At 42.4% G+C, this 11,222-nt stretch overlaps 1 protein-coding gene across 2 annotated transcripts in view; it reads left to right on the top strand.

The window, feature by feature from the left end:
- Positions 1–5,126: 5,126 nt before the first annotated feature.
- The window catches only part of Srpx (sushi repeat containing protein X-linked), a 107,522-nt gene continuing 101,426 nt past the window's right edge, over positions 5,127–11,222 (top strand). For both annotated transcript variants that reach the window (XM_045141086.1, XM_012950452.2), the window contains exon 1: positions 5,127–5,282. In XM_045141086.1, coding sequence (XP_044997021.1) covers positions 5,189–5,282 — 94 coding nt within the window. In that variant the 5' untranslated portion in view covers positions 5,127–5,188. The remainder of the gene's footprint in view (positions 5,283–11,222) is intronic.

Genomic DNA, 11,222 nt, shown 5'->3' with positions numbered 1-11,222 from the left:
GTTTCTGATTATAAAAACTGCCTCTCTTAGGTGAGGCAGGAGGTGGCTAAGAGGCCTGGGGAGACAGGATGTGGCTAAGAGGACTGAAAAGCAGGCAAATGCCCTTCCCTAAGACAAGGGCATAGCCATGGTTAAGTCTCTCCCCTTGTATAGTGGTGCTTTTGTTATGAAGAAGTCTCTCAGCATGGTTCAGACTATCAATCTTCTCAACCCAGCCAAAGCAGAAACGTCCTTTCTTGGACTTTCATCATAAAAAATTGGTGGGACTTCTGAAGGAAGTACCACAGTGTGTAGGTCAATTGCTATGACTCCAGCCACCAGGAAGCTCTCATTATCATAGTATTCCACATTAAACTTCCAGCAACTTTTTTCAACTTGCCATTTAAGTTTAGGGCTCCAGCATGTCTTCTGTTTCAAGTCTCAGCAGTGACTCTCTGGACTCGCCTCCCTTCACAGATTATGAAGGGAGGCAATTTGCCCTGAAAACATAGTTCCCTTTTGAGTTAAGAAATTGAAGATTTTTTTAGTATATTCATTCCTTTCTAGTTGTAAAGTCAAGCACCATAGTTTCCAAATATGTGACAGCTATATAGGAAATCTATTAGTTTCATCTTTAAATTTCTGCATTCTTATAGTTCTCCATTCACCTTAAGGCCTCCTATTCATACTTTATAAAAAGTATTTTTGCTGGGGATGATGGTGCACACCTTTAATCCCAGCACTTGGGTGGCAGATGTAGGAAGATCACTGAGTTGAAGGCCAGTCTGACACTACATAGTGAATTCCAGGTCAGCCTGGAATAAGATCAAGACTTTACCGCATCCCCACCCCCAAAAAGTGTTTTCAATGAATTATTATTATTTACCTATTTATTTATTTGCAAACAGAGAAGGAAGAAAAACAGAGAGAAGGAGAGTGACAGAGAATGGGTGCTTCAAGGCCTCTAGCTGCTGCAAATGAACTCCAGATGTACACACCACTTTGTGCATCTGGCTTTATGTGGGTATTGTGAAATCAAACCTAGGACCTTGGGATTTTTAGGCAAGTGCCTTAATCACTAATCCATCTCTCCATCCCAGAACTAGGTTTTTAATATATCCTACCTTCCCTATGGCTCTTTCAATCTTTCTACTCCCTCTTCCTCAATGTTCCCTGAACTGTTGCAGGCATGCTAGCAGTCTGATTTAGTGTCAAGTTCTATGTAGCCTCTGGATTTCTGCTTTGATGAGCTTAGTGTGATGACAGTGTTTGCCATCATCTCCCTGGAGCTAGTTGTCAGCCTAGCAGTGAGAGCAGTGCTCATGCCATTACTTCCTCACCAATGTCTCCTGGGCCCCAAGGATGTGGTAGAGGTGGCCCATCTCTTGAAAGGCATTTGTCTATGTTTCCTTGTGGCATTGATGGAATCTGGATCTCCCCAGTATTCTCTGTCATCTGTAAAATAAAACAGATTCTCTACCCAAGTCTGAGAGCAGTTTGGATTAAAGAGGCTGAGCATAGTTACACACTGGCATTTTATGAGACAGAGAGAGAGAGAAAGAGAGAGAGAGAATCTGTGTGCTAGGGCCTCCAGCTACTGTAATTGAACTCCAGACATGTGCCACTTTATACGTATGTGAAACCTTGTGCATGAATAACCTTTTGTATCTGGCTTACATGGGATCTGGGGAGCCATGGGTCATTAGGCTTCACAGGCAAGTGACTTAACCACTAAACAATCTTTCCAGCCCTCAAAAGACATTAATTTTTTTTTTTTTTTCAAGGCAGGTTCTTGCTGTAGCCCAGTCTGGCCTGTAATTCACTATGTAGTCTCAGGGTGGCCTCCTACCTCTGCCTCCCAAGTGCTGGATTAAAGGCGTTTGCCAAGTCCAGCTAAATGACTTTTTTTTAAAAAAATATTTTTTGTTCATTTTTATTTATTTATTTGAGAAAGAGAGAGGCAGATAGAGAGAGAGAGAGAATGGGGAAGTCAGGGCTTCCAGCCACTGCAAACGAACTCCAGACGCGTGTGCCCCTTTATGCATCTGGCTAACATGGGTCCGGGGGAATTAATTGAGCCTTGAACAGGGGCCCTTAGGCTTCACAGGCAAGCACTTAACTGATAAGACATATCTCCAGCCCCGGGTAAAAGACTTTTTGATGTGCATTCTCACTCTTCTTAACCAAAGAACAATGAAGTCTTCTTTCTAGAGTTCATTCATTTCCTATCCATGGAAATCTGACTTGGTTCCCAGGATAAGGTATGAGTTCTACCCCACTGAGTAGGTCTCATGTCCAATCTAAGAACAGGTTGTCCTTTTTTTTTTTTTTTTAACCTACATAGGTTGTGTTGCACTATTATACAGGTGTGTACTTCTTGCTCCACTGGTTGATTTCATAGCTTACAGGATCTACTGCTTTTTTAGTGTTGGTGACCATTATCCCTTAGCCACTCCCATAACACTTTCTAGCACTATAAGGACTAGCCAGGAGAAAAATGATTTCTCTCTCAGTTACAGTATGGCCTCTCTGTGTCTTGTGGCCACAGCCTATGTGGTTTGCAGCAATAGGGTTACCTCTGATAGGCAACCAAGTGTTTTGGCAATGGCCTGCATTGTTTGCGGGACCTTATGGGTGGCCCTGACCAACAGCTCACTGTGGGGGTGGTAACCCAATTCTAGCCCTGGGATTTAACAGCAAGTGCCCATGATTTTAGGGTTAAACTATTGCCATCCCCCCAATTCATTAATAGTAATGTCAAGCAGAGGAGGAATAAGATGAAGGCTTATAGGGCCTATATGCCATACCCTGAGTGACTTCCCTTCATTTTCATCACTAACCCATAAGTTATTTGACAGATTATGACCTAATTTCTTATCCTATTGTCTATCAAGATACTGTGGAATAAAGTGAAAAATATCTTTCCCCACCTTCCTTCCTTTCTCATTCCACCAGAGAAATAATAGTAATAGTAATAATGAAATAATAAAAATCCATTTGGAATTTTCTCTCTCTGGATAGCAAAGAGAGTAATTTTTTTTTTTTTTAATTTTCAGAAAGAATCTCCCTAGGTAGTTCCGTCCCATCTCAAACATGTGATGCGATTGCCTCTGCCTCCAAATTGCTGCAATCACAGGTATGCATCACTACACCTGGCTCAATTGACTGATTCTTAATTCTTAGTGTGGTGTTTCATATAATTCCTTGCCAGCCCACGAATACCTTCATGAGAACTCACTTTACAGGTCCCAAAGGAAAGGAAGGTCACTGGATCATGCTAACTTACATTAATGTATATCTGAAATTTGGAGTGCACAATAATCCTTCCTCATGGGCCTACAAAAATTCTTCCTAACTGGGAACAACTTTTGTTCTGGGATACATTTAATAATAGGTTGCATTTAATAATAAGGTTTTGCTTGCCAGAACTTACAAGTTGGAGGTTGCTACTGAATCTGGTGAGGAGATGAACAGGAGAGGCCCTCCTGAGGAAGAAAGTATCTCTCCTCAAATGGCAGTAGTGTTTATGTTAAGAAATTGTGCTCTTGAATTTATCCCATTCTCAAGTCTGTACCTCTGTGCAAAGTAAAAATGTCCATCTGTTGGAACCTTAATACCTTAAGGACTCTGATTTCATTGGTCCTAGGAAGAATCTGAAATAGTCTTTTCATGAATCTCCTCTGAGGGCTTCCTTTGTGTATGGACAGAATTGTCAACTGCTCTCTGGAAAGTCTTGTCTGAAGAGACTGACCTTCCCCATTTTTTTTTTTGCAATTAGGGGCTTATGGAAGAGTTGTTGACCCCTACAGGAGGGGACAAAATCCACATAAAAGTTTCTCTCAAGCACTGAAGAGGGTAGCAGGGAATTTCAAGGTTTAGGCATGAGTGAGAATTAGGAAAAGCCCCCCATTCTTGTTAAACAAATTCAAAATCTTCTGAGTGCTCCCAGGCTGTTAGCCTTGCAAGGAGAAAGGTGGATGTGGCTCCTGGCCATTCTCCCCTCAAAGGCCTCTGTAAACGCAAAGGTTACTGGGGTTTGAGTCTCACTTGCCCAGACACATTTGAGATGTATCCAGACTGTAAAACTTATGCAAGAAACTACAACTGGAATTGGCCTTAGCTAAAGTTTTCTGGATACTGTAAAGAGTCACAGAACAACATTTTATAGGGTTACCCAAAATAAAGCAAATTTTAAAAAAAGCAAAAAAAATCTCTGAGAGGCTCTCTCCAGTACCTTAAAGAAACCAGATCCATCCTGGGAGCAGCTTAAAAACCCTACTCTGATGCCAGGATCCTGCCATGCCAGCCCACAGGGTGGAGGCTGTGGGCTGGTCCTGGTCCTGGCCCTGATGTCTTTGGGATGTCTGAGAACAACCCAGGAGGTGGTAGGATCTTGGCTGCAGGAAACTGCCATTGGGTCTCTGAGTCTGTGGATGAGACAGAGAGCTTCATGTCCCTCCAATCAGCTGATTCTGAAAGGAGAATCTTTAAGTTCATCCTAAGCCACAGCCCAGCAAGCATGCACCAGGCTTAACCCTTGATTCATTTCTTTGCAAGAAAAAAAACACCCGTGTGTATGGACTTTACTGCCAGTGTAATCTCACATGTAGATTCTAACCCCTGATGTATGTCACTGGGTGAACTAAGCATTTACTTCGTCTTGGCAAAGTGAGTATAATGATAGTGAACTTGGGACATGGTTATGAGGGTCAAACCAGTGAGCCATAGTATCCAGCTACACAGGCCACTATTGTCTCTTAGATTTCCCTTTTTCTTTTTCTGTGACTCACACAGCCTTGTGCACACACACATGGTTTCAAGCTAGGGGCTCAGGATCTGTGAAGCGGAAGAGCCAGGAGCTTGTGTATTAGTGATGAGGGGCATGCAAATGGAGCAAAGAAAGATCCCCTCGGATATTACGTTGCTGGCGATCCATCTTTGGCTCGGAGGGGACAGTTTTGTTTCTGAGAAAAGGTCTGGCACAAAAGTTGGTGGTGGATGAGTGGGAGCCCCCAAATCGTTCCGTGATCCAGGGAGGCGGAGAAAGGAAAGCAGGCCCCTGGTGGGAGGGAGGGAAAAGAGGCGAGGGGAGGAGTTTTCTAGCCTAGCCCCAGCCCACTTGCTAAACAGCCCCTCGGTTTCCTCGGACTTCTCCCTCCCCTGGCTAGCTCCTCGCCGCCTGTGGAGCTGAACTGAGAGCGGGCTTGCCATGGGGAGCCCGGGACTCCGGCCTGCGCTGCTGCTTCCTCCCGTGTTGCTCTTTCTGTTGCTGTTACACGTCCCACAGAGCCACGGCTTCCCAGGTAGGATCAGAAGTAGGGCTTTCTCCTCAGCTGGGCATTGGGGAACCCGTGAGCCTTAGCTGCTGGCACTCCTTGCTCCGAACAGCGGGAGATGAGAGAAGCTACTTTTGTTTACACTGTGAGCTCATCTTTCGCATCTCCAGGGGGTTGGTAGCTCGGAGAGGGACTCACGCCTGGGCACGTGGAAGGGAGCAGAATGTCCCGTCATGCGGTGCCCAGAGCCCAAGCCTGAGCACCTTCTGCTCCCAGGGCTCCAAGAAAGTTCAAATCAAATATTCTTGGCACTGGAGGCTCCAAAAAGAAAGTTTGGCAACAGGCTCATTGGCTACTTTCTCACCACATGGCATCTTGTCTGTCACGCTGTTGATCAAGTTGCCAGGGCTTTTGGGCCTGACAGCTTATTCTGGTCTTGTTGGAACCCACTACCCCAGCCCACTCTGGGGACACAGGGCACATGCCAAGGTAGAGGGACTCCTGTGGACTGCGCAGCACCCCCCTCTCTACCCCCATTCCCAGGATGTCTGCTTCTCTAAGAGAGAAGTACCAGTTGAGAGTGGTGACATGTGGCATGCCCTTGGTTAGCCCCAGGGAAAGATGAAGAGTAGTATGTGTGCCTGTGCTGGTCAGGGGATAGGACTGCATGTTGCTGAAGGGCAAGGTTTCCATTATGGTATCTGATAGGGATCTTAATAGATGCAGAAGTTTAAGTTTTACAGTCTAGCCAAAATTCTTTGTGGAAATATGGGGTCCAAGAAAGAACCTCTGGGGTTACGATAGAAGGATGAGGGGGTCCCAAATAGAGTGCTGGGCAGATTGTAGACTGCTGGAAATTCTCTGCCCTTTGCCAAGTGAGTGAATGAATTAAAATGTGTAAAACAATAAACAGAAACTTTTGTGTTTAAAGTTTGTTGTTTTTTTTTTAATTTGTAGAAACTAATTCCAGACAAAGTATGAAGGAAACTTATCTTCAGTGCAGGCAACTGCCATTCTCATAGTGTGATAGTGTCTTCACTCCCACGTCCTCTGCAGGACTTGGGTTAATATTAAGCAGAAGGGACAGAGGAAGGCAGTAAGTGGACAAGAATCCACTTTAGGGGAGGAATGGCAAAAGGTGAGCTGCCAGGGAATCTCAACTTCTACATGATCCTGTCTCAGGCAGAGACTCTCTTCTTTTCCATCTGCTTTTCTTCCTTTCCTCTCTCCTGCCCTGCCCTTCTCATTCCTTTCTCTCAGCTTCTATCCTTATATAGTATAGCTTGCTGCCAAGGTTCAGCCACCCACAGAATCACGAATCTGCCAATTTGGGCACTTAACTTCTCTTCGTGTTTTAGGGACCTGCCCAGGACTTTCTAGATCTCTTTAATAGCTTTCAAGTCATTCTTTCTAGGAGCCACCAGGCTCCCCTTTGCCAGCACTTCTGTTCTTGCTTTAACCTGCCATCTGACTCTTCTCAGTCCACAGATGAGTTGAATCCTTTTGGAGCAGCTTGAGAGGCTCCTCTGTGGAGCCTTCTCCAGAAACATCCCAAATGAGTATTTTGGGAAATGAGCTCTGCCAAGGCTGTTGTATCCAACAAGGAGAATTGCAGTCCAACCTAGAGATTTTGCAAAGCTGGGGAGGGGAAGCTCTAGGCCTTTGTGTCTGGAGATAACTCATACCAGCTGAATTCACCATTATGGGTAGGATAACAGATTTTAAAGATTGTTTCAGAGGCCTTTCCTCAGTAAATGGACTACATGTCTCCAGGAAAACAGAAAGTAAAAAGCATTGAAACTGGGATTTCTGGAAGAGGGAGCTGGTGATCTAGGGCCCTATCAGTACACTAATTATGTAACCATTTGAGCTTTTATAGCAAACCTGTCAGAGAGAGCGTAAATGTTTTCCATTCCAACCCTGAAAAGTTCTTCTGGAGATCTTCTATCCTTGAATTTGATACAGCTTTTCTGGCCTTTTGAGTTATTATTTATTTACTTTTCATAGCTCAGCAAAGATTCTATGACTACTGAAACTCATGTAACATGTATGGATCATTCTTAGTGAAGTTGTTTATGTTTCATTGTGTTTGGATCCCTGTAAGAATTATGACTGTATGTGCTTGTTTTACATGCATGTGTGTGGGGTGTGTTCATATGGGTGTGGTATACACATGTGGGTATATGTATGGAAGCCAGAGGCCAACATTGCTCAAGTGTCTTCCTCACTTGCTCTCAGGGTCTCTTACTGAACCTAGTGTGCATTGATTTAGCTAGACTAATTAGCCAGCAAGCCCAAAGGCTCCTCCTGTCTCCACCTCCTCCACATGGGAATTAATGGTGTGTGCCTTCTGGTCCAACACTGATGTTGGTGCTGTGGATTCAAACTCAGGTTTTCATGCTTGTGCAAGAAGCACCTTACTGACTAAGCCATATCCTTGGGCCAGAAATGGGAGTTTTGCTTGATCCTATTCTTAAGTGAATTCTTGACAACTTCTTTATGTCTGTTTTGGATTTTGGAAGTTCATTCCACTTCCTGCAAGCAAAGTTGAGGTGGAAAATGAGCACCATTATCAAAAAGAGAGACTTTGTGACTCTTCCTAGGTATGAACAAAACAGATAAAGTAGTGTGCTGTCATCAGCCAGGAAAATCAAATATCAAACCAGATCACAGCAGTCAAAGCAGTATTCTGAGATACTACATTTGGAGATAAGTATTAGGAACAGAGCACCTGGCTCAGGATATACAATTAAAGACTCACCAGGAACTTGCTAAAAGTTCCTATTTGGGTTTTAAACATATAATCAACAGACAAAATTACTCTGCAATAACAAGGAGATCTGCTAGAAAGAACAGCACTTTTGTCTGGCATTGTCTTCATTGAGAACACTTCCAGGACACTTTTCACTGAATGAGACATCAGAAACCATTAGTAAAGTACCCACTTCACACTCTCCCATCTTCTCTGTCCTTGCACCATAATCAAAGTACCACCTTTCAGTTTTAGATGATGAACATACCATTCGCACTGTTAGTCTCCCTCTGGCTAATTCATTCTTTTTCTGACCAGATACTGGTCCTTTAAATATATTCACTTTATCATTTCCATACTCCCCTACCCAGAATTTTACTGAAGTGGATCCTTCCTGTGGGAATTTCTCAGTTTTATTCATAGAGCAATATGGTTTGCTTCCAACCCAATGTTTAAGTGTTCCTCCTTTATTTTCCTAAAATCCAGCCAACATTGACTACCTGTCCATATAGAACTTTAGTTACATTTTCATTCTTCTTGGTGGATGTTGCCTCCTGCACATACAATTACCCACCCAAGCCTTTCTGTCCAAATTTTGCTCATTCTTCAGTGATGACTTCACTTTCTCTGTGCTGGGTATGGAGCCATGACTATATGCGTACCCTGTGATGGAGCTACATCCATTCTTCTGCAACTGTTCTAAATCCTTGAAATGGGAAGCCTTATACCTACTTTTAAACAACTGTGACTCTTTGTAGGTGTCTTGGGGTCTTTGTGGCATATGCCATATGTTTTAATAATTTACGCACTTCTCCCACATCTAGATTTTGAGTTCATAAAAACAGAAGCTAGGCTGGAGATGAGTCAGTGGATAAGAGTGCTTGCTACACATGCATGAGGACTTGAGTTTGATCCCCAGCACCCATGTAAACAGCCAAGAATGGCCACATATGCCTTTAACCCAGTGCTGAGGGGGTGGAGATAGAATTGCTGAGGCTCACAGATCAGCCAGTCTGTCAAAAACAAAAACAAAAAACAAAACAAAAAAACAAAAAACACCATTACCACCAACAAAAACAGCTTCATATTCGATAAGAGAGTCCATCTCAAGGATATAAACCAGAATGAGACATTCTCCTCTGGCCTCTGCACACATTTACATGGGGCACATGCATTTGCACACACACATGCTTCCACTAACACATGGCATACAATCATATAATAAAAAAAAGATCAAAACTTTTAAAAGCACAGGCTGTGTTGTGTTTTACTCTTATCTGTATGTCTATGGTGTCTAGCAGCATACCTGGAGCCAAATGGATATTTGTGTTTATTGAACTAATTTTCCCATGCAACTGTGATGATTGGCCTTTGAATATGAAAGGACCTGAAAGGTACACAAGTGAACAGAGCTTTTTGCTACCATGAATCTACATACATAAAGACGATGGCTTGCTGGCCACAGAGGTTCTTTTAAATTCATGAACACCCTCTGTTGAAGCAATAACCTTCTCTGTTGGGGGCTGTAAGATGAGAGACTGGGTGCAACCACAAGCTGAAGTTTGCATTTATTATTTTTCTTGGACACTTTGCTTCAGGCCCTTCCAAAATAGTTGAATGGTTTCCTCAGTAAATACAAATATGTGTGATACATCAATTTCCCTCTCAGCAAACACAACTAAAACCTGTACTTGAAAATGAAGAGAAACTTTCAACAGAAGGTTTAAATTTCACCAGGAATAATATAGTATGAAGTTTATAGCAGCTAGGTTCTGATTAACATTCATGTTAAAGATTCATTTCCAAAATAGCAGTGTGAATAATCATCCCCAAGTTCTAGTTTATAGGGATATTTTCATGCCAGACCCTCTGTTCTTGATTGTACAATTTCCTGAATTTTCAGACCGTCGGTTTTGGGAGGGGTGGTCTTTTAAACCTACTCCTTCTCTTGGAAAATTTAATTCTGCTTTTAAATAAAATTGGTTTCTGCTTTGTCTAATTAAATTTGAGTTCTACCCAGAAACTTACTATTTTGGACAATTTTATTGACAGTGTGTGTGTGTGTGTGTGTGTGTGTGTGTGTGTATATATATATATATTATATATATATATATGATGCATTTTGATCATAATACACCCCATTACCTTCTCTTGATTTCTTCTCCCATTCCCTCTCCTCCCATTTCCACTAAATCCCTTCTTCCCAACTAGTCTCTCTTCTACTTTGATCTTTTATCTCACCAATGTGTGTGTGTGTGTGTGTGTGTGTGTGTGTGTGTGTGTGTGTGTGTGAAAACCACTGAGTTTAATTAGGACTGCCTTCATGCACACAGGAGAGACATTATTTATCTGAGTAAGTGTCTATATATACCAATTCCAAGGATCAGGGACCAATGTGAAAGAGGATGGAATGGATGTAAGAACCAGAGGATGGGAAAAACTGCTGTGCAATGTTGTCTTCCAGGCATGACATGGCTGTAGAATTCATTACCTCACAGTGACTGTTGTAACCTGTACAAACACAAATAATATTGCTGAGAGATGCTGATATCAAGATTTCAATGCTAAAGGTTCAAAGAAGGTTGCATTAGGGAGTCTGTGGGCTTCTCAAAGAACATTTTAAAATTGGAAACAAAAAAAAAATATATGTTTTGGGTCTATTGGTTTCCTACCTATGGAAATCTGACTTGGTTTCTAGTACCTGGTATGAGTTCTTTGCCATTGAGTGGGTCTCATGTCCAATCTGTGAACAATTGGTTACCCACAAAGGCTGTGTGCCACTATTGCACAAGTATATACTTCTTACCCACATGCTTGATTTTTCAATTTGCATTATTTCTTGCTTATTAACACTGGAATGGGTGTGGGGGAGAGGGGCTGTAAGAATATAAATTTAAATATTGATGTTATATGAAAAAATCTGTATATCTATTTTTTCTGGGGAAATACCCCTATTCTAATTCAAAACCACTATTCACTAGATCAGCTTGAAAAATACATATTTAATGGGCACAAAATGAGCATACAAGGTAAGGTAAAATTACCAGAGTAGGCAAACTTTGAACCAATGAGTAGGTAGAGGTGGCCTTTCTAGTTAAGTCCAGCTGAACAATTTCCAGTTCTCATTTAAAAAGAAACACCAGGCTGAGGGTGTAGCTCAATGGTAGAGCAAACAAATCCTTAGCAAGTCTGAGTCCCTGAGTTAAAATTCCAGC

This window comes from Jaculus jaculus, chromosome X, assembly GCF_020740685.1.
Source record: "Jaculus jaculus isolate mJacJac1 chromosome X, mJacJac1.mat.Y.cur, whole genome shotgun sequence".
NCBI lineage: Eukaryota > Metazoa > Chordata > Mammalia > Rodentia > Dipodidae > Jaculus > Jaculus jaculus.
This window is presented reverse-complemented; position numbering and strand designations above follow the sequence as displayed.